This window comes from Megalobrama amblycephala, linkage group LG2 (genome assembly GCF_018812025.1).
Source record: "Megalobrama amblycephala isolate DHTTF-2021 linkage group LG2, ASM1881202v1, whole genome shotgun sequence".
NCBI classification, from domain to species: domain Eukaryota; kingdom Metazoa; phylum Chordata; class Actinopteri; order Cypriniformes; family Xenocyprididae; genus Megalobrama; species Megalobrama amblycephala.
The window spans coordinates 55,995,619-56,020,315 of NC_063045.1; the positions used below are offsets into that span (position 1 = coordinate 55,995,619).

The 24,697-nt window shown below is 39.6% G+C and overlaps 1 protein-coding gene across 2 annotated transcripts in view; it reads right to left on the minus strand.

The window, feature by feature from the left end:
* tcf7l1a (transcription factor 7 like 1a) overlaps positions 1-24,446 on the minus strand; it is a 29,686-nt gene extending 5,240 nt beyond the window's left edge. Inside the window, exons 1-6 of one of the 2 annotated variants that reach the window (XM_048181057.1) lie at positions 23,573-24,446; positions 23,379-23,451; positions 23,158-23,285; positions 5,658-5,741; positions 2,054-2,190; positions 946-988 (exon numbers count right to left, since the gene is read on the minus strand). In XM_048181057.1, the coding sequence (XP_048037014.1) occupies positions 946-988; positions 2,054-2,190; positions 5,658-5,741; positions 23,158-23,285; positions 23,379-23,451; positions 23,573-23,758 (651 nt within the window). In that variant the 5' untranslated portion in view covers positions 23,759-24,446. The remainder of the gene's footprint in view (positions 1-945; positions 989-2,053; positions 2,191-5,657; positions 5,742-23,157; positions 23,286-23,378; positions 23,452-23,572) is intronic. The other variant, XM_048181056.1, reaches the window with a different exon arrangement.
* Between the last annotated feature and the right edge of the window lie 251 nt (positions 24,447-24,697).

The following is a 24,697-nucleotide window of genomic DNA, read 5'->3' on the forward strand; positions in this document are numbered from 1 at the left end:
TAACTGACGCTAGGACAGGCCTGGCATTTGAAGGGAAGTGGCAGTCACTACAATCTTAGGGATCAAGAGGCACCTGTTGTAACAAATCCTTCAATGGTTCTCTTGGCAAGGTGGCAAAAGTTAAACAGATCAGGACTACATTTGAGAGTGTTAAAAGGCACAATGTTAGAAATTGCTAGGCCAGGGGTAGAAAAACCTAATCAAATACACCGTAAGCAGCTAATCAGGGTGTTCAGGATTAAGAGGCAGGTATGTTGGAGCAAGAATGCAACTGAAGTCTGCAGGAAGGTAGTCCTCCAGGAGCAGGGTTGGCTAATGTGCTTGCTAAAGGGACATGTTACCTTTGAGTTAAAACCTAATGACTTTCTGAGGACTGTTGCTTAAAATGTTCCCTATATTCTGGCCAAGACCAACCATAAAGGCTTTTTCAGCTTTTTATTACACATACCCATATGTTAAGCCCTTGAAATGCCTAGCTAAGCAAGCTCAATTTCATGTTTCACATTCTAAGAGTTCCAGCAAGGGGTTCGCTATGCTAATGCTTGCTGCATTAACAAACTGTCTAGTCAGTTTTCTCTTTCTAATGTCATGGCATACTAACAGTTTGAAGAGAATCTTGCTGAGCAAAGTAGTTAGTTCGACTTGTTTATAGCTAGCTGCTGGAGTGATAACCCATCAATTTTAAGTACAAAGTCAATTATATCACCCACCCCCTCCCGAATACTGAGGAACTTATATTAGAATATAATTTACTAGCAAAACCCCAACTACATAAATATAGCAGAACTATAATAATATCAGAAGCAGCACTGCTGTGATGTGTACACAAGCCAACGCAAGGTGGTGAGCTGTAGACTGAATAGGGTACTTGTTGGCTCAGGACGTCACAAGGGAGCGAGAGTGGAGAATGCCGTCTTGTTTCCTCCATGCTAACCTTCCCCCCACCTCTATGTAGGCAGTGGGTTTGACCTCTGCTCCAACCAGCACTCTGTGAACATGAACAAGGCTTGCATTGAGACAAGGCTGGCTCTCATTTCCCACAGTCCAAACACATCCAGATCTCTGGGTTGCCTCTCTATCCCTTGCCTTACTGGTTCCATCTATCTGTCTGACTGTCTGTTTCTGTGTTTGTACATAATTTAGCATTGCATTTGCAGAGACAGGCTGAGCCTGACTTCTGGAAACCCTGCGAGGTCCATCAAAGGATTGTTTTAAAGATCTGTCAGTAGGTTGATTGAGAAAGAAAGGAAGAGGACAACTTGCACTGATCCTCTAAGATGGTGTTTGACCACTGCACTATGATATTAGCTGTTGAGGCTAATGGTCTCTCTTTCTCACTATCCTACTGCCAAGAATCCCTGCTGTGTCAACACGCCAGCCGTTTTGCCTCCGACACCACCATCCCAAGCATAGAGTGCCGCCAGACTGGGCCCCTCGCCTCCCTTACAAATGGACTGGATGGGACTGGCTGACTCCCAAGCATCCCAAGGATCCATATCAACACCTGGTCAGAGTACTCCTATTTGTTGTTTAAGTGGGTGCTTTACAGCTAATGGAATGGAAGTGTCCACCAGATTAACACAATTTAAGTCTTAAATTAAGGACTGGGGGGAAAACACAGTACGACCACATTATGGTGAGCACTGAAAACATATGCAAGCTGAGTCACTGGGTTTGGTAACATAAGGACTTTAAATAAATCTTTATCTTAAAAAAAAAAAAAAAAAAAAAAAAACTTCTTATTCCTATCCTTTCACTTCCTCTAATCCCTCTCTATTGTATCTTAGGATAATCTGAGCACTGCCTATAACTTGTATTATGAGCACTTCTTGTCTATTTGCCTCGTCATGACGACTCGCTTGTTGTATTCCTCACTTGTAAGTCGCTTTGGATAAAAGCGTCTGCCAAATGAATAAATGTAAATGTAAGGACAATGAAACAGCAAAAATAACACTCTCAGCAAACCATTCTAGTTGCAATATACAGGAATCAACCTTTAGATGGCAGAATTGGGTTCTTCTTCAATTGAGGTCTGTCAACAGGTAGCTTTTACCTTTTGTTCAAACAAGTCCTGCAGTTCATCAAGGGCGAAGCCTGATAAATCTCTCTAAATCCACTTTTGGAAGTTGGTCTGTAGGAGGAGAAGACGCCTGACCAGCAAAACAGTGAAAAACAGCTGACAAAACACCTCTCCAAACAGAAAAAGTGAGTCATTGTATAAACATTGTTCCACCTTTTGTATCACACAGTTAAATTACATTGACTCTAGAGTTCTCAAGCACATATTTACCAATTGTGCTAGGTCAGTCTTTCATTTAACGCTTAGGCCATGCTTAGAACTAAAGTTAAAACAATGCTAGCGAAACCATTCAAAGATGTACAATGTTATCTTAAGAGTTATTTGGAATGACTCTCCACAAGGTGTTGCAGCCATCTGAAAACGTCAAAAGTCGCAACTGTACGAAACAAAGTGCAGGGTCAGCGCTCTACACCTGCTGATTAATCTGTTGCTCTTCTCCGCCTGCTAGCGAAGGAACCCGCCCAAAGACGACTTCTGGTGCCACCACATGGAGCTGTTAAAACTGGAGCTCTGCTAAAACAAGCACATTGTGGCGTAAGAAGCAAATGTGGCCTGTTTTTTTTTCTCTTTTGGCTACACCTCCTCCATCTCTGACTTGAGTTACTGAGCAAACAGGCGTTTGAGCAAGAGGGATCAAGACACAATGAACCGCTTTAGCACTGGAAGAATGAGAGGCTAAACACAGATTCAAATGAAGGATAATAAAATAGTGCAGAGGAGAGGACAAGCCAAAACTAGCAGTATAAGCCAAACAGTATGATCCCTAACAATGGGGCACAATTTACAATAATCACCATCTAGAGCCTAAGGGGTACACATGGCTTTGAGTTACATTTAAGAATTTCCTTTAAGAACTATTTTCTGGACTTTAGCGATCTTGTTTCACATAGGTTTACATACTCATACTTTACCAGACATTGTACAATGAGGCCACAACAGCTTTATTGGGGGGAACTAGAATATGATCATATGACGCACCCATCTGGTTTTTGCACAAACACGCAACACTTCCCATCAGCAAAAACATCATGCCTATGTCATCAATTCACATCAATTGTCAATGTCATTAGCAGGCAATTTAAATGGAATTTCCATTTGTAATCCGATTTTTGAAAACAATTTGAAAATGGCTGGTGGACTCATGACTAATAAACTTTATTAGTTTATAATAAATTATTTAAACCATCATTTCTTGACTAGGCCTAATGTGCGTGCATGCCTTTGAGACAGACAACAGCTAAGGTGGGGGCTAGCCAATTGCCATTGCTGTGTTGGCTGTTGCTAATGTAGGTGTTTTCTAAACACAGTGACCGAATGTGTGTTTTATGAACAAGGGGATTCACGAAACATTCTTAAGAATAAGATTCTTCTTAACTGCCAATTTCTTATATTCTAACTCAAGAAAAGAGACAAGAATATTTTGTTTTCCCAAAAACCTTCTAGTACCAGGAATGTGGACAAGTACTCTGAAGTGACACCGATCCATCATGAAAACAGTGATCACTAGAGTATTTTAACTTGACACAGCGCATAAATTAACTCCCGTCAAGCCTGTCACAACTAAACTCTTCGCTTACCATGACTCAGCGGTCTTCAGCAATACCCGCCTCTCAATCAAATAACACAAAAGCCTGTCATTTATTTCTTAAGAAAAAATTAAGATGTTCTAAAGATAATATTTGAGAACTTCAGATCATTTCATATCAGATACAAAACTATGAGCTTACAACTTGATTTATGTTTTTTTCTGTGAAGTTATGTGAATGCTAAAAGGACATTCAGTTAAACTATTTGGAGATCAAGCTCATTTTCAGTCTGTAAAGTGTATGGGCTCTCAAAAAGACACTTTTAGGAGTCCTTCAGTTCAGAAAAGTACCATGGTATTCTCATAAAAGAAACCATGTGCAAACATTATGGTAATATCATGGTTTTTGGACACTGTCATGCTATTTTTTGGTATATATGAATATGCTTATCAAATTGTATACTTCAAAGTACTATTGTATTACCGTTTGATACATTACCCATGGTAATAGCACAGGATTTTTAGTATGATTTTGACCATACACACACACACACAATAAAAATCTCACACACAGCTTACAGAGGAGTTGACAAGGCTGAAGTTCCCACAATGCCTCACACATCACCTGCCCCTCTGTTTCAGTTTGATGTATTATTCATGTGGCCTGGGTCCAGATGCATTGTATGGAAGGCAATGTGAAGAGGTGGGCTCGGTGCTGCAATATCAAACTCACACACACTCAGAAGGATGCCAATGGAATGCTAAACAAACCTGGTTCCTGAATAATTGAGCCTTTCGGACTACTCTGGCTCACCCTATTAGCATGTGTGCCTTCTGGACCCAATCTGTGCAGCCACAGAAACGGTTTCCACAGGTCACTCATACCCTCTCGGCAGCCTGGTGTGAATTCAGCAGCCCCTGCCATTCATTAGAAACACAATAAACCCTCTTGCACGTCACCTAATTATTTACTGACTCTAATTAATCCTCCAATCGCAAGAGATTGCCCCAGATCTACATGCCAGAAATTAATCCCCAATGCCAGCATCTAATAAGGAAATGAAGTCCGTTTTCCTGGAGGGAGAACAGTAGCATTCAGTGTTTCTATGTTCTGTAAGGTCAACACAATACTGAGTGTTAAAGCAAAGTCAGCATCAACAGGCTTCAATGGTCAACTCATCTCCGTATAATTGGATTGAAATTCCCTCGCTGCATATTTGCAGTCTGTCTGGAGTCCCCAAGCATGATAATAAGTGCTTTATGAAACACATGCTAAGTAAATAAAGACAAGATGGCAGACACAACAGGCCCAGTGTACCGTTCTTATTATCAGGTCATCGTAAACTTTGGCCTGAGAAATTTAAATTGGATTCTCATTTTGACAGAACGGACCCAAAAGTCTGTTTGGGAATCTCTTGGGCAAACACTCTAATCTTCCAGTTCGGACCACAGTCAGTGATCACTTTGTCACCATGGCATAACCTTATTCGTTCTGAGCTGACTAACTCCATGTTTGGAGGGTGAAAAAAAACGTGTCTCCGGAATGGATTAGCTGCCATTTGGAGCGAGCATTCCTGAGGTTCTCCGCCGTGGTGTCTGGAAAGGGTGAAGCAGGTCAAAAGTTGGGTCGCATGAGTAGCCGGAGGGGGTGGAATGGCAGGGAAATAAGTTGCTTGTTGACACTTAGAACGACAAGCTTAAGCCCTTGGCCTAAGCCAGGCCTCGGCTAAAAGCTAGTCGTGCTTGTGTGGGCAAACTTATTTCAGGTTGTTCATTGCGACAGAAGTCACCAATGTACCTTTGCTCTTAAACCTAGTTAAACCAACCTAGTCAATTGAATATCAGTATATTACAATATTTTACTGTTCATTTAATGGTTTCAGATCAAAACGTTGCCTTTCAAAGCATTTGTTTCCCCAAGCATGCATATCATTCAAGAGCACAACATAAGAATGGACTATTTTCAAAAAGGTTAGTCTATACCCAACTTATCTTAAGACCTTTTGATTGCATTGAGAACTATACAAAACATGAAGTTGCTGGTGGACTTACTAAGTGCCCTGGTGTTGGTGATCTGGAGTCTTTGAGGGCTGCTGTGCCAGGAACGTCAAGTAGAGGCCATTTCATTTGTAGATACTGCAGAGGACAAAAGAAAAAGACAATCATTAACACATTTGACAGGTGGTCTACATGTCATTGCATAACCAAAAATACTCATATTACTTCAAATGGATATAGTGATGTTGTAGAATGCCTGTCTTGATAGATTAAAAAAAAAAAAAAAAAAAAGTCGCCAAAACAATTTTTTTTGAGTTTCCATCTTTAACGGGGGGGTTAAAAGGCAAGTTTCTGTTCAGAAATAATTCAGTCTCGCCCCTTGGGTGAAAAGTCCACAAAGCTACAATTGTTGACTATCAAGTGTAGTACAGACTCATATTTCAATACACAGATCTGTATTTAACCTGGAATACTCCTTTAAAATTGAATTAGTCTGCTAAGAAGATCCAATGGAAGAAATCAATTAAATGGACCCGAGTCATCAGCGGATTCCAGAAATCCAGCTGTTCTTTGTCTTAATTCATTTGAAAGCTGTGGAGATGAACTTCGAGTGCTGTTTAGCACCTGGGAGCATTAGCTGGAATAGTTTAGGGGGCTGAGACGAGAGCAGTCCTGCCCAGGGGAGGGGGTGAAACGTGAAAGTTAAATATGATTTGGACTGCAGGTCCCAGCATAGTAAATGCCCAGCTGGATGGATAATATGTGTGTATGTTAGTATGAGGAACAGCTGGGAGGAAGTCCCATAACGCACTGGGAGAATAGGAAGGGGCCTTACAGAATGCATGGAGCAGAAATGGAGATCTGCCTTTCTCTAATTTTACCCCTCTATAAATCAATGAGAGCATATGGAGAATGCAAAAGCGATGCTGTTAGGGTGAGTGTGGTATGGAATGAGAGAAGGAGCAGGGAGGAGACACACAGTGATGAATGACTGGACTTCCTATACAGAGGGAGACATTTATTGCGAAAGCCCTCACTGCTCAGTGCGCGTGTCAAAGTTTGATGCCTTTCAGCTTTTCTGGGGCCCCTCGCATCCAGTGCTTATGATTTTCAGGAGCAATTTATAAAATTGAGTTTTTCATCCCTTCATGGAGCTTCCCCGCCTGGCTCAGTCATCTGGTTTGTGTAGAAGTCAAACCGTATCAGATGTTCCCGTGGAGTCATCGTTCCCGTATCTAAGCTCTTGAGTCTAGGAGCTGAAAGCATCTGGGTTTATACTGATCATATATACCTCAAGAACTCTTTCAAATTTATAGCTCTACTTAAGGGACACCATAAATGTAGACAAATCCTTATACATCGATGTCCAAGCATATATACTACGGGTGGGCTATATGATTAAATTCTCACATCACAGAAACTCAATAATCAAAATACAGTTATTTTTGCCTGAAATGCAATGAATAAAATAGTTTATATGTTAAATAACCATGCAGTCATGCTAACATTTGAATACTCCAGTAAATTTGGATTTTTTTTCCTAAGTACCAGAAATACACTTGGCAACAACTGCTTCACAAAAGTCAATAACCAACACTAAATGGCAATCCCTAAACTGTGTAAACCTTCACGTAAGCATTTGATGGATATTGTCCAACACTGCAATACCAAAACTTCTGCAGATTCAACCGTTAAAGGGTTAGTTCACCCAAAAATGAAAATTCTGTCCAGAAAATTCTGTTCTCTCCAAACCCGTAAGACCTTTGTTCATCTTCAGAACACAAATAAAGACATTTTTGATTAAATCCATGAGCTTTCTGGCCAAGTCTGCCAAGTTATAACCCTTTCAAGGCCTAGAAAGGTAGTAAAGACATAGTACATGTGACTGCAGTGATTCAACCTTAATGTTATGAAGCGATGACGTTTCGTGTGCAAAAAATAAACGTTCTGAAGTAGAACCCGGAAGCGCCGCACTGTGTTTACTACATGAATAGCATAGGAGACTGACATGGAAGAGAAGAAATTGTTGAATAAAGTCATTATTTTTGTTTGTTTTTTGTGCACAAAAAGTTTTCTCGTCACTTTGTAACATTAAGGTTAAACCACTGTAGTCACATGGACTATTTTAATGTCTTTACTACCTTTCTGGGCCTTGAAAGTGGTAATAATGTTGCAGTCTATCAGAGGCCAGAAAGCTCACAAATTTCATGAAAAAAAAATCTTAATTTGTGTTCCGAAGACGTCTTACAGAATAGGAATGACATGAGGGTAAATTATTAATGGCAGAATTTTCATTTTTGAAAATTCACAACAAGATCTCATAGTAAATATAACCCAAACGTGTTCTACTACCAACCATCATGGTACATTAGGGGTTAATATGCCTTTAAACTTCATTAATCACAAATGGAACTGTTGTGAGGAAGTTTGGATAAGAATGTGGGCTAAAAATGGAAAAGACATTATGGTCCGGTGGACGGAGTTGCAGGGTTAGGTGGTGCGGAAAGCAAAAGCACTTTATGAGCAGGGACTGGTACAGTTTCCTTACAGCTGGCAGGATGAATCGAGACCTTGTGGCCTGTTTATTAAAGATGTTGGGTTCACTTTCACCTTCCATTGTCTGTAGTACAGTTGATAAACGACAGCCGCAAGTTCAACATCTAATTTGGCCAGACAGTTGAAATTAATGTCCTTAAAGGGACAGTTGACCCAAAAACGAACTCACCCTCATGTTGTTCCAAACCTGTATGACTGACTTTCTTCTGTGGAACACAAAAGATGGTATTTTGAAGAATGTTGGGGTCCAAGCAACATATCTTTGTTTCTTGTCATGTTCCACAGAAGAAAAGTAGTCATGCATGTTTAATATGAGGGTGAGTAAATTATGACAGAATTTACTTTTCAAGTCAGCTATGCCTTTAAGTGTGTGGTCAGCTTCCAGAGGGCATCTGTGAATGGTTCTTGAGAGGAACCACTCTGAGAAACATCTAGTTCTAGTTCCATGTTTCTGGTATTTGCAGCTGCAGTTAAAGTGGACGGATGACTGAAAAAATACAATCTACCTTCCTCATCATAACCGCCATCACTTGACTGAAAACTTAACATACTATCTTGAAATACAATCTCAGTTTTGCCTTCCCACACAAACACACTACCGGGCTGCAGGGACCTGTGCCCTGCTTTTCTGGAGACACAAAGGGAGATCGGCCAAAGTAAACAATCATGGGGTCTGGGGATTTGTATTTGAAAGCCATAACTCCAAGAGCAGATGCTTAGCAAATGCAAAATGCACTTCTTGTTGAGAAGAGAAAAGAAATGGTACACAGATATGAACCCCTGAAAATACATTTCAAATGCAGTAACAACCTGCTGAGCGACATCATAAATCAAAGCCTCACAAAGAAAAACAACACAAACAAATACTATATAAGAAAACCTGAAAAACTAAAATTTTGTGGTAAACACAGGCTGATTAGAGAACAAGGTGGCTGACATAATGTACATGACAATTTAATTTAGAGCAAATTAGATTATTTTTAAATTGTATCTATATTTACATTTAGTTCATATTTATAAATGCATCTTCAAATGACCAAATATCTGCAGAATAATCTGTCTGGAAAAATGAAATGAAATGAAATAAAATAAAATCTGAAGCATACATACTGAATATTAACAATATACTGAATTATGAAAAAAAAAAAAGTGAATTATTAAAAATAAATGTCACTCATTGCCCCAAGCAGGATAAGACAGAAGACATGCTTTTAACCAGGATCATGTGGTTTAATTTCATAAATACACCTGGAGTGAGTTTGTAGCCGTCTACCTAATGTCAAAAGGTCACCGAGAAAGATTGAAACGCTGCTTAAATACTTTCCGCCCCACTGAGCGAAGATGATGTGGATCTTTAACAGGATTATGACAACTTAAAACTTCACAAATATACTTTTGACAGTCATATGCTGGATGAAATGAAGCCTTCTGTCAAAACAGAGAAGAAGACACCTCTTTAAGGGGATATCTGGAAGCCTCAACATGTGTTGCTGCGACCGCAGGCTTCGTTTTGGATACCGGGGATTTTAAACGCTGTACCTCAAACCGCAAGAGCTTCCACAAAATAGCGCAACGTTCTTGGAAAAGGGGGGAAAAACAAATCCTGAGTGGGGCGGAGCCAAGTAGGTCATGTCAATCATTCAAAGCATGGCCTACATTTCTCCCCAATGTTTCCACCCATTCCACACACACCCTCCACTAGAATGGAGAAGAACGCTGGTGGCGCACAAAGGAATCCATTACATCTCAGCATCGGAACAGTTAAGCCAGACAAAAGGCTCTGGATTACGTCCATGTATGCCTATAGGGCAAGGCCCTGATGCGGCCAGAGGGGTCTGACATCACCTGACTCATTTATTTATGCGAGCGACACCTCTTTCTGCTCTTTTCACTGCCGACAGAGGGAAAGACAATAGAGGCAGCGGTTTCCAGCCCTCCCTCACCGCAGGTTGGCATTCAGGCCTATTGTTTGTTTAAGAGCTGCAAGAGTTTCCGATAATTAAGTAAACAATTCATAGGCAAACGACACCCCTGTCTGTGCTAATTGGAAATTAATTTGCAGGGGAGGGACAGGAATTCTTGACCGCCTCTAAATATGAATTAGAGATCTGAGCCTTTTCATTGATGGGAAGAAAAACAAACTTTGAACAATAAAAAACAATGTTGTTAAAAAGCAAAACATTATGTAATTATGAAGTCTGATTTCAGAGATTAAACTCCGAGGAGGAGGAGGAGAAGCTCATTAAAGCAGACTTATCTTATTACAGAAACAATAATCGTTTGGACTGCAGTAATTTAACCAACAAATCAACTATTCATCCACCGATTACATTAGGAAGTAATTCAACATGATTCTGGGAACTTTCAGGTTCAAGGGCTCAGCAGATGCAGATTTTGTTTTAGGAACTGGATCTTAAACTGTGTGCTTATAAATGGCCAAAGCATAAAATTAATTTAACCCAAATTAAATACAATTTCCTGTGATCAAAATCATCTGTAATGTCATTTTTGGACACAAAAGTCATTTTTATTTATTAGGGATGCACAATATAATTTGGTATAGGCCAAGATTAGACCAATTTTTGAAGCAGATATATATATATATATATATATATATATATATATATATATAGTCTTTAATATAATCTAATATTTTTATTTATTATCAATAATATATAATACAATAAATATATATATAAATATTATATATATTATTTTAAATATATTATATTTTATATATATTTATTATATATATACATTAAAAAATAACAATAAAAAAATCATATATATATATATATATATATATATATATATATATATATATATATATATATATATATATATATTTATTTATTTTCCCCCCCCCAATTTAAATAAGAGATGCACCTCTGGTTTAAACTGGAAAAAATAAATTCAAGAAATTAAATTAAATAAATATTTTTAAACATTATCAGTCTTGGACAGTATAGTTAGCTTACAAAACTACTAAAATATTTGACATACTCTTGTAAATTGTGACTTTTTAAACTGACAACACAATATACATCTATAATATTAGTCACTATAAGGTTCATATAGTTTAAATAGTACACTATTTTTCTACTACACTATTTATAGCATCAGTGAAAATCTATGTCGAAAATCAGTGCATCCCTACTATTTATAAAAAAAAAAAACTTCACTTATAAATCCAAGCGCAAATCATCCTAATGCAACAGAGCACATGTTTGCGGTTTGTTCCTGTAGTTCAGTGGCGCTGGCTGACCTGCCTACATTAGTTGCGTTAAAGTGCCTCTTTTCATCAAGCCAGTGGCTTCCACACAGAACTGGACAGGAAAGACTCATGACTGACAGTTGCTCTCCGAGTTCCCATGGATACTATTGTGACCTCACTGATAACACTACTCCCTCCATTCACTGCCTACTTAAAGAACTGGTTCAGAGGTCAGCCATCCGGAGACCAGGGGTTTCCATGGCAATGTGGCCCATTTAGGGACAGCAACAGAGACCAAGTTTGCATTCATCAACCGTCCGAGTGCAGAAGAAAAAAGGAACTACCTTTGGGAGATACCTTCAGTTTCTGATCACAAAAAACACTTTAGATGCACACGCTAAACTAGAATTTTTCATAACTGAAACGTGAAATACACTTCAAATATGTGTAATGCATTAATCTTTACTATTATTTAACCAGAAAAGCACAAAAAAAACCTTGACAACATAAGGAATAACAGCGTTATTGTGGCTCAAGACAAAACAGTAGGTCAAATAAAACCCAACACATAATTACGACCACGAGAAAGTAATAAGCTGTCTGTTGGGAGTTCAGCATTTCTGCAAAGGCAAAATGCAGCCACCCTCCTTAAAGTCAATTACAAGTCAGTTATGTGGTTTCCAGTATTTCGGTATCTGGTTACAACACTGCAGTCCAAACTATACCCAGGTTTACGATGAACAGTCTGAGCTTGTTAACTCACAAGCAGCCAAGGGGGATAACAAAGCCATTTTATAACCCAAAAGTGCTCGCTATAATAATAATCTACAACTTTGTAGGCATCCAACCTATGATAATAACTATATTTTACAATAATAATATAAATAATTCAACTGAAACAATGCAGAGTGTATTTGAATAAGACTAAATGACACATATTTCCACTAAAATTGAGGTACACTAGCCTTAAAGACAGTTGAAGATAAAGTAAAATAGAGAACCCTTCATGTCTTCCTCAAATGCTAAGTGCATAATGAAGACAAAGAGCTTATTGTGTTCCCTTGGTAGACTACCTCCCCCAGCACACACACACACACACACACACACACACACACACACACACACCCCCTCAAACTCAAACTCAGTCTTCACCCCTTCCCCAATATACCCCTCCTGCTAAACCACAACCAGTCCAACCGGTGTCAAAATTGCAAAAAACAATACAAAAAAAAAAAAATCATGTCACCCGACTGCAACAGAACTGGAAAACAATTACAAAGCAGCCACTGCAGTTTAGTTCGTTTAAAACGGATTTGTTGAGAAGCTTTCCTCCATATGGAGACCTAACTCGAGGCACAACAAATAAACAGGGATATTTTTTATAACCTGTTGGCTGTGAAGGATAAAACTTGAATCTACCACAGAGAGGCCCGAGGGAGCGAATTTCGCATTCAGGAAAAAAGAAAAAAAATCCCACTGCAATTAAATGCAGGAGAGGAAATCATGCAGATTTTTGCGAAATTGCACTAAACGACTGAAGCGTTATCTTTAGACCGTTTACAACTGCTATTGTGCAATACTAGTCCAGGGGGGGCGATATGGAGGCATGACACAACATACCTGCGACGTACAGTCCTGAATCACAACGGTGACCGCCCTGCCTAATTTCAAAAACTTTCTGCCTTGTCAAACCAGTTCCCTCCTGCAAACAATTAGTGCCGGACCACGTACCTCCGGAGCGTGTGTGCGTGTCTGCAAGGGCAGGAGGCGAAGAAGTGAAAGACGGAGAGGGAAAGAAGGGGGGAGAGAAAGAGTGAGGAGAGTGGAAGGGGGCTTGGAGTGCAATTATAGTGGGAATTTATGGCCTGAGAAACAATTTATAAATCACAGTGCATGGGCTAACACAATCCAGATTTCACTGCTTGCAGCTGTAACTGGCTCTAAAGTACACACAGCGTGTTTGTGTGGTTTTTCACGAGGTTGGGTCTAGGAGCCGGGCTGCTAGAAGAGCGCACCAACGACATTGGCCGTGACAAACTGTGGGAGTGTTTCAGAGAGAGCGAGATGCGATGCTAGGAATTGTTTACAATCGCAGGCAAACGGTACAAAACCTAAACAACATGTTGACTGGCGCCTGGGTCGCACAATTAAAAACATGAATGTTGATCATGAACGTCATACTGCAAGTGAATGTCACCAAATGGAGGAAGAGTTGGTGTCAATGTCGACAATGTCAACAGAGTTACGTTCGCCAGCTTCTCCAACATTTTACATCGAACAAAACTCATTCCCATACTTCTGTTTCCAGGGATTGCTAATGACGAGGCTGTGCCCTGGGCAGAGAACGGGCAAGGTCTGCCTCGGTTGAAATCACGTTCCTAGGGTGTTCCCCTCGGTTAATTTCAAGTTCCTTCGGGTGGCCACATGGGCCCCCCCTCTGGTCTAGTGCCCTGTCCGTTTCTTATAAACTTGATAATCTTGGTAACCATTCCAACCGCCACATCACTAATTTCACATTACTCAACGTAGAGGACATAACTGTTAGAAAAGTTACCACTTTCAACAAATCAATAAGAAACCTAAAAGGGTGTACAAATTTTGGTTGATTGCAGCATCAACAAAGCTAGGAGACGTAACTGTTGGAAAAGTGAAGGGTTGGAAAAAGTTGTTGGAAACATTTTCCAGAGTTTCATCCTATAAACTTTCGAGCGGTTACATCCCCTAACTCTGGTGACATTGTAGTCAACAAAAACTCATTCTCCATTTCGGGTTTCTTGTAAACTTGTCAAAAGTGATTAACGTTCCAACGGTTATGTCTCCTAATGAGTTTTGGTTGACAACATAGTCAACAAAGTTAGAAAACGTAACCGCTGGAAAAGTTCTAACAGATACATCCTCTAACTTTTCCAACATTTTACCCAACCCAAACTGCACCACCAATTTCAACAAGTTTATAACAAAGAAGTTTATCAGTGAAGTATTGGTTGACTTCAATGTCAACAAAGGTGGAGGACGTGACCGTTGGAAAGATAACTACTTCTTTCGACAAGTCTATAAGAAACTCAAAATTTTATTTGACCACAGAATTTAAAGATGGGGGATGTAACTACTGGAAAAGTTAAGGGTTGGGAAACAATGTTGGAAACCTACAGTTAAACCCCCTAACATTTTTCGATTGACAAAGATGTCAGCAAAGTTAAGGGATGTTTGGAAAGGTGACCATTTCAGCCTAAAATGGTGCACAAGTTGACTACAACATCAACAGTGGTAAAGGATGTAACCGTTTATAAGAGTAAAAAGTCCAGAACTTAAAAGAAAAATCAGTGCACTCCTGTTCAGTCGATTACAATGAGGTACTCATCTGGAGAAATGAGGAAGGCTCAGGGGGTTTTCACAAGCTCTCAACTGCGCCTCTGGGTCCAAACTGCAGCTGTGCGCGGGGAGGGGCGGGCCATGCCCTGACCGACAAGGCCCAGCTGGATAAGACATACACTCTCACGTACGAACAAAAAAACACGCACACACACAAAGGCTTGTGGTCCGGTGTGAACATGTCATGTGACAATGGAGCCGCTCTCAACCTTGCGGTCAGGGTGAGAGCTGTAGATGCACCGCGTCTGTGGCGGACCCCCCAACGGTGCACAATGCGCATTCTCCTCCAATCACATGGCTGCTCTTTTGTGCCAGCAGTTATGTCACTTCCACTCCACCAATCTGAATGACCCAGACTGTGGAGGGCCAATGAATGTCTGGAGCCAAAAGAACTGAAGCAAGGTTTTGTTTTGTTCTTCTTTTCTAATTAATCATCACGCCACGGACCATCGTTTTTGCGAGGAAGTGAGTGGCAGGGTGTGTGCGAGGCCTCCGCTGTTTTTGTACGCTACATGTTGTCTGACAGCTCCGAGCAAATCCGAACGGAGAGTTTAGAAGGGAAGGAGGCGGGAGAAAGCTGCCAGCCCTGGAGCGCATCGACGACCCCCCTGATGGAATCTGGGAACTTTGGTGCCCACTCAACTGTGAGTCACGTCAACAGGCTGTGAACTTTGACCTCTCACCCCTAACTGAAACAATATGGAGATGTATCTCACTGTCAAACGCATGGAAAAATGACCCAATTCAACGTAGTGTACAGGGAAACAACTTCCCACAAAACATCAGCAACTGTAGTGTTTGAATAAGACTCCCAGACCAACAACAAATCCAGCATTTTGACAACCATAAGCCTAGTCAATTGAACGCCAATTATGGCGTTAAACTTCTCGAAGATTTGTCAGCCATCCACTTTGTTTACGTGACATTTCTTGAATGCGTGCATTTGGAATGGCTGATGTCTTAGGGATTACGACTACGCCGCTGCAAAGTGAAGTGTTTTGTGGATCTACCGTGTAGCTCTCAGTCGCCACCCTCTAGGCTTTTGTTCAGCCTTTCAGAGCCATACTGAACGACTGAAAGGCCCCTATTCATAAAAGCTCCCATACACTCCCTGCCTCCTCGGCCAAGAGTCACTATAGAACATCCCTCATTTCACACGAGAATCGGGGCTGCCTGCCCACCCCCAAGCCCATGCCCACAAAGAGCTTCTCCACCGATGACTCCTTAAGACAAGGAAAGGCGCTCAATATGGGCGAAGCTTACGGCTGACACCGTTACAATAATACGTACACTCATTGCTAATGCTAGCAACGCCCTTCAATGTTTAGACAATTACTTGTGAGCTTAATTGTTGTTTTGAAGATACTGAGGTTAAAACCATTTTTAGAGGGAGTCGATACTAGTAAATCCCTAAAATTTAAGCAATTTCGCATCAAGTCCAACTACCAACAAGAATTGTCTAAGAATAATAATAGCGATGAACTGATTACCCAACGTTTATAACACAATAATTATTTACACATTATGGCCTATAAACAATACATGGCTGATATTAAAATCGTATTCTATTTTGCCTAAAATTAAATTAAATGTTTGTTTATTTATTGGCTTTTTACGCCATGTCAGCAATAAGATAATAATAATAATAATAATAATAATAATATAATACAAGATATACAATTTACAAAACTATATAAGACATCTTAACATAATAAAGTTTTCTGGTGTTACTAAATAAACTAAAATCAATATTTAAATTGAGTTTACAAATCACAATCTTATTATGTGCAGTATTAAAATGGAAATTAATTTTGAGATTTGTTTAAGATTACATTTAAAACCGTTATTAAATTTTAAGTGAGCATTAGATGATGCAATGCTCATCGAAATGTAGAAATAGTATAAATGGTCGATTATCCATCACTACCACTATCAGCTGATAAAAAAAAAAAAAAAAAAAAAAAAAAAAAAAAATATAATAATAATAATAATAATAATAATAATAATAATAATAATAATAATAATAATAATATATATATATATATATATATATATATATATATATATATATATACACTCCATGCAATAAGTCTGATATAAACATATGTTCTATGCAATATGTCTAATAAATTGTCTGATATATATTTGTATATATATTTTGGATAGACAATATAATACCAAAATTATATTGTGCATCCCTGGAATTTTATGCATTATAAATATTGCATAGAATGAGGCTCGAAACATATTCTAAATGAGATGATGTGATTGTGAATGCAGATGCTTCTAGCTACGCAAGCTGAATTTCACAAAACATGACAATGATGGAATTGGCCTTTAAAAACTCATCAGCCAATCAGCTTATTTTATCAGGTTTTGTATGTCAGACGACATGGATTCTTTGAACTAAACGTAACATTAGGGGGAAAAAGACAGTAGTAATTAAAAGCACAGAACAATAACCATATCACAAGGAGTTATCTTAAAGTACACCTCACCCTACAAGAAAATCCTGATGCTGTTGATATCAGATCTCCCCTAGGCCTTTTCAGCCTGGCATGAAGCAGCGGGCACAACAAGGCCATGTGAGACCGTAGAGGGCTGTGATGAGATAAGTTATCGCAGCGTTCACGTGCTCCAACCAAGCCAACAGGACGCACACACACTTACACATACGAGCTTCCTGGCCGCGTGCCCACTTTCTCACCCACCTGGCACCCACAGCTTGCTTCGTTTTTTTCCCCCATAATGCTTTACCCCTAACTACCCCCCTGCACCCCGCTCCCTCCCCCTCCCGAGGCCCCAGGAAGCTCTGACTGCGAGGTAATAACTGAAAACAGCTGTTAAAAATACCAGACTGATGAAGCCTGAAGCCCCCCACCCCCTTAAACTTTATCCCCGGCACAATCAAGTTTTATTAGCATGGAGTGATGCATGAAGTCAGTACGCAGCTCTGAGTGAGAGCTCGCTGTTTTTTGCAACTGAAAGGGAGGTGGGGGGGCTAAATTCACTGCAGGACATGCAACCGAACATGAAGAGGGTTTTGATGAGTGCTGACCACTGCCAGCACAATCTTATCAATGGAGAATGACGTCAGCAGCTCACACACACTCACTAAACCAACACAGAAACTCCAGCGAGGCTCCAATACATTCTGCCTTGAGAAAAAAAAAAAATGCTGTTATATTGCTCCAAATGGAGCACGTCCATAAAAGATCATACTAACTGCATTCATTTTGATTCACGGCCCACAGTTTCCAGAAAAGTTAAAGTCCCACAAGGACAAATGAATGTAATGGCTTTTACAATGAAGAAAAGTAAACACACACCTGAAAATCCAGGTGAAAGTTACAAACAAATTGTATTTGTAAAAAAAAGACAGCAGCATAATGCCAAAAATCTGAATAATAGGCTTATTTATTTATCAAATGAATGTCTTTCAAGGTATGAATAAATAAATTGTACAATAATACTTCCTTTTTTGAGACAAATAAAAATAAAAAAATCAGTTTCTAAAAGGTGAAGTGTGTGATTTCTCACTACTCCAGGCCGCCATTGATCATACAAATAGTCGATGTTTTGATACCGCCACAGTGTTACAAATGGCTTACATATAGTTTTCTCTGCATTAAAAGAAATAGCGAAACATTAGTGTAAACAGTTTAAGTTATGCAACAACTAAATATATTTGTATTAATAATATCTTATAAAATTATATATTTTATTCATAAAAGGTGCTTTTTCCAGGACTGTATATTAGTAACAGGCAAATTTTTGGTTAAAATAATAAAAATAATAAATCGCAGATGCATTAGATGGAGCTACAGTTCTGCTTCATTACAACAAAAACACAAACAGATTAAAACCACAGTGTAATGCCGGCACTTTGACTATCTACGCAGTATATTGTAAACACAGAGCCATACGAAGATAATTGGCCAAAGAGATAAAGCGATCACAAAAATGCAGCAAATTTCAGAATGATTCCTTTTGGCCAGTGCAGGACGTGATATGATCAACAGGAAAGAGATCTGCGTTACGACTCCGGCCTTGGGAACAGCTCCCTGCATTCCTTTATCTACTTCCTGTAGCATTTCTTCAGCCCCTGTGGTTTGCCCTCACAAACAGATTCATAAACCACCCTCCTTTCAGGGGGAACGTTTGTAAATTAGATCTTTATTTTGCATCGTTCTAAAAAAAAAAAAAAAAAAAAAATCCGACGTCTAGTGCGACGCCAAGCTTGTGTGGAAAACCAGAGGAGGAAAATAATGTTTGGCTTGAAATTTCTTTCTTTAAGGAACTTTCTGGTTTTAACCCCAGTCAATAATCAAGTTACCAGAGAGGGTCTTCGGTGGAACGCGTCCAACGGCAGGAACGTTTTTAAATGGTCACCTCTTGAAAAAGCAGTAACATTAAAAAAGGGGGAAAAGGAGAATTGGTTTATGTCTCATGTAATTCCTGGGCCTCCTAACAAGACACGGCATTCACAGTGCACACTTCTTCTAAACAGCAAAAGAGAGGCAGAAATATTTCTAAATTAATTTGGATTTGTTTAGTTTATCCTTACAGGAGAAAAAAAACATCCTACCCTATAACACATTAACTTGGGATAAAATTGTAAATCTGTGTTTATTCGGTCATTTGTGCAAACATTCGTACACCGGTTTTCAGGTTTCCTGAACCGTCTTGCTCTACAGGAATGCTGTCTTAACTTAAAGGCCTGGACAATGTCCCCTCTGTAGCTGAAGACGAGGAGGTGGGACGGGCTGGAGGGGGGTGCCTGGTTTCTCTCTCGCCATCTTCCCCCACCCCGTCTCTGAGTGCTGAGTGTGTGGAAAAGGCTTGGGCTGTTGACAGGGCCGCTCTCCTGAGCACTGTTTGTTTATGTAAAATGAGGCCCTCATGTACGCAGGACAATTCCTCTGTTTACTTTATATTGTCTTCTAGGTCTTAAAATACCATTGTAGAGGAGAGAGTTTAAGAAAGATGGATGCCAGTCAAAAAGGGCTGACGTGCTCTGACAGCGCAGTTATGCGATCAAGGGCTTGTCACTTACTCGCTAGTACTGCTTTGTGAAATAAGTGCACTTTAGTTCAATTAATATCGTGGGTTAGCGTGGCTCGACCCTCTACAGAAGTGGATACACAAGTGGGAAGTTCTTACAAAACAATGCTTTTGCTTTAAAATTGTTCATTTGTTCACCCTTTTCTCAGTTGTTGTTGTTTGCGGCACTTATAACGATAACTATGAAGTTTTAATAATCATTCTAATTCTTTGAGAATAGCCATAGAATCCACACCACAACTATATCAGCATAGAAGAACAATATGATTTTTTCCAGATGATGAACAATAAAACATTGAGAGCCAATCAGAATCCGTCCGACAAAACTGCAGTGTGCACTTACGGCCAAAGTATACTTCACTTTTTACATGTACGCAAGGGTCAGCGTACAGTCCGCGCGACGCAAATTTCATCAGAAGAGTACGCGCGTACTGTACGCACACCACCGAATTTGGTCACGCATGCGCATTTTAATTTGTAATTTGTTTGTCCACAAGGTGGCAACAGTGTCCTGGGCATGTCGATTCACAAGGTAGTCGAAGAAAACCTGCATAAACAGAATAGGGCTGCACAGCGATTAATCGTGATTAATCGTTTGCAAAATAAAAGTCTGTGTTTACGTAATAAATCTGTGTTCTGTGTATAATAATTATGTATATATAAATACACACACATACATATGTATATTTAAGAAATATGTTATATTTATATATAAAATATTTATATATAATATAAAATATTTAATTATTTTTTTTTATACATGCATATATTTCTTAAATTTATACATGTATGTGTGTGTATTTATATATATACATAATTATTATACACAGAACACACACATTTATTACGTAAACACAGACTTTTATTTTGCAAACGATTAATCGCGATTAATCGTTGTGCAGCCCTAAAACAGAACAGACCAGAAAGTATGCAAGCTACAGCGACAATGGAGGCCTACATAGATGACAGATTGTGCAAAGAGGTCCCTCAATTGTACAACTCTAGCATGGAAGAATACAAATATATTTAGATGGGTTGTAGCTCGTGGCGAGAAATTGCTCAAAACTGCGCATGCGTCGAACGCCTGTGTATGCATACGAGTCAAGTTTTGCAAGGCTGTGCACTCAAAAAAACGAAGTATACCCAGGGCTTTATAACAAACAGAATGTTATCATGCCTTGGTGTGGATGCTAAGATAGTTATCATTATCATTCTTGGTGTAAAGAAACCTTAAAACCCTGTCAAGCTAGTTTTTGCAAAGTCAGCTACTGTCCCATGCTACACTAGGAGTATTTATTTAAGCTAGCATAAAATATGTTAGCATCTAACAAACTTTAGCACACCAAATTAACAAACAAAACACTACAGTCACAACAGAATCAAACAAGATTAGCTTCACAGCGCTAACAACAATTTACTGACTAATCTGCACACAAAAGCACTGGACTTTTACCCTGCCGTTTACACTCACTAGAATATAATTAAATCAATTAAGAAACATTATTTAATAAGGAAGTGATAATTAGCAAACAAAGAGCAATACTGTTACACTGATGGGGATTTTGAAAACTACAAAAGTGCTGAATTAGCATTTATGAAACGAGGACATTGTGGAAGATAAAACCTTAAGCAACTTCAACCTGGGGTCAAAGTAAACCTTGTTAAAGCCTACTAACTCGGTTAAGAAAAAGTATATAAAAGGCCCTTTATAACTAGAAGAGAGAAGCTAACTCCTCTACAAGAAACCCTTTTAGTGTTTTTCCATCGTACAAACTAAAACAAAAACGCTGAGAGAAAATAAAGTTCCCTCGAAAAATCTTCGCATAGCAGGTTGTGTTTACGTTCGAAATCCAGTGCCAACAGTTACTGTAAACAATTTTCAGCTTCGGTTCAGTAACATTACATGTTTTTTTTCCCCCTCATAGACTGAGTGGCGCTTCACTAACTTTTGTACTCCACAACTATACACAACCTTGCTATTGTACACCGAGGAAGACATGGTTGAATCTGTTGCCTTCGGTCTCACACACACATAAACACACACGAGCAGGCCAGAAGTCAGATGTTGTTATTATCTATCTTATCTACTAGAATCACAGTCGCTCTTTGTTACAGCTGTTAAAGGTAACCAGTTTTCCTTAGTCAAACCTCTCATGCGACAGCAACCATTCTCTGGCTATAATGCTATTTGACGAGTTGAAAAAACCATTGTGCTGCAAACAAGCAAACCTAATGCCACATCTAATATCCAAGTGCATGACCAACAGATTCAAGCATTCTCACGAGTTAGCAGCACAATGGACACAATGAACGAATGTTTATCGCCACAGGCTCGCTGAAATTTTTCCACAATGACATGTTAGCCTACGTTCGCATGCCTCATCACTTATACATTGACATGGGCTGCTTTAGTGAGCAACAGGCAAACACTGTGCAAAAAAAACACTCCAGATATCCTTCAATGGAGCTAAATGGAGGAAGGCAAACATATGCAGCAATTTGCCTGCGATTCAAACGCCTCGGTGGGGGCTTGCTGCTCAGGTAGACAAACCGCCCCCCTAGGTGAAGATGTCATTAAGATAATGGGCATCCAGTAGAGACCTCCGACAGGGCCGTCAAGCGGTAACTAATGATAACAATAGTCGCCTAACTGCTCTCTAATTGAAAGACAGTTTCACTGATGGGGAAGTACTTCTATGCCGGCTATCTAAAAAAAATCTTGATATGGCTCAAATGAACTCAAAGGTCTTTATGACATAAGCCATAATAGCATGCAATGAAAATCTTCCCTCTTTCCGTATCTATGCGCCCAGTTGTAAATTTAACTCTCAAACCCGGCAACATCCTATCACACAACAACAAAGGGAGTAAAGACACATTCCTGACACCAAAAGCTGGATGAATCCTATCTGCCTGGGCTTGCCTCCAGTTTGTCACCTGTTATGATAATACAAAATTAATTGTGCAGACATCTCACTGCGAAAAGTCCATCTTCGTGCTATTGGAGGCGGCAAATAAAGGCTTCTTTTGTGCTCGGGTGAGCCCAAGTAAATGACTTATTGTGCAATGCAGCAGAATGGCCTCCTAATTCATGCATGCTCCAGACTCAACAAGTGGTAACAGAGGGGAAACTATGGTAAACTTTTGAAACGCGAAGCTTGCTCGGGTATTTACAAGTTGGGGAGTCTTAAAAGGGATTCTAAAAGCAAAAAACAAAGGAACTGCTTGAAGCGAATATGGCGCGCTGAAAGGCGACTTTAGAACGCGCGTTTTGCAACTGAAAAAAATACACAGTGCAGCGTGACGTCATGAAGGTGATAGTTGCGTTTAAAGTGGAATGGGACGTACCGTTCGTGTGCTGGGAGATAGCGATCCGTTGGAGAGGTATGGATTCGTAATATCTGGGATCATAAGAAATGGATAACCAGCATATGGGGGTCCCTTGAAAAATCCTCCATCTTGTTGTCTTCTCAAAGCTTTAGGGGCGACAGCAAACGAATTTCAATGGTTATTACCGTGCATAAATCACTCACACAAAACACAAGGAATACGTCTCGAGCTGTTTTTACCTTCCGCAAAGTGTTCTCTCTGTTTCTCATAACTTTCTAGGTCTGGTCTGGGTCGAGGACGCCTGTCTGTTTGCTTGCATTTGGGAAATAAAGCATCGGTTTATTAGTTTTAGCACTACTAATTAACACTTAAATGCATGCATTCGATGCAGAGTGCACTGAAATTATAGTAGCTACAGAGGTGTTTTGCTTACTTCGGAGTCTGATGAGCTGCTGTTGTTCTCGGACTCGTTCACTAGAGAAGATTTCACCTCGTCCAGATCTCTCTCCGACGACACATTCTCTGATATTTTCTCCTCTTGTTCGCCCTCATCTTTGAAGGAAATAAGTTCATCGTTTGCTCCCAGGTCATCACCTCCTCCTCCGTTTAATTGAGGCATGTTGGCACTAAAAAACCCAAACGTCTGGTTAAAACGAAACTTTCTTCTCTTAGCAGGACCTGTAATCCGAACTAACCCCAAATCTTAGAAGCGCGAATGTGCCGAGGCTAGAAAAAACAAGACATTCCCAGTTTTCCCATGATCAGATCAGAAGCCTGAGGGTTGGGGATTGGGGTTTGCTTCCTACTAAACCACACTGAAATAACCCCCCGAAAACAGTCCATCATTTAATATCCATTCGCGTGCCTGGAATCTTCGGATACTCCTGCACAGGACGAAAAGTCATGCACGAAAAAAGTTTCGCGAGACAAAGGTGTGGATACAAAGTTTCAGCCAGTCCAGTTCCTTCAGAGTTTCTCTTCCAAATCTTTCCGTGTCAGTGTGTCAATCCCATGGTTTGATTGAAGGCGCACGAACTTCCCGACTGTATGTTTAATATTTATAATTCAGCTCCGATGACAGACTCACTCGAATGTGGATCAAGAAACATTTGTATCCCTGGATGATAGAAGTGGACTAGGGTAGAAGGAAGAAACACCCTCATCAGAACGGAGGAGGAGGAGTCTGAGATGTAAACCGACACTCTGTTCACAAGACGAACCCTCTTAAAGAGACAGTCGACACTTCTGGAAGAAAGACCTACTGGATTGAAACAAATAAGATTCATTACAACAACAACAACAACAGCAACCACATACTAGCCTCCTACTGTACTACTACTAATAATAATAATTATATGTAATAATCAATCAATCATCCATCTATCTATCTATCTATCTATCTATCTATCTATCTATCTATCTATCTATCTATCTATCTATCTATCTATCTATCTATCTATCTATCTATCTATCTATCTATCTATCTATCTATCTATCAGTAATTATATGTAATTATCTATCTATCTATCTATCTATCTATCTATCTATCTATCTATCT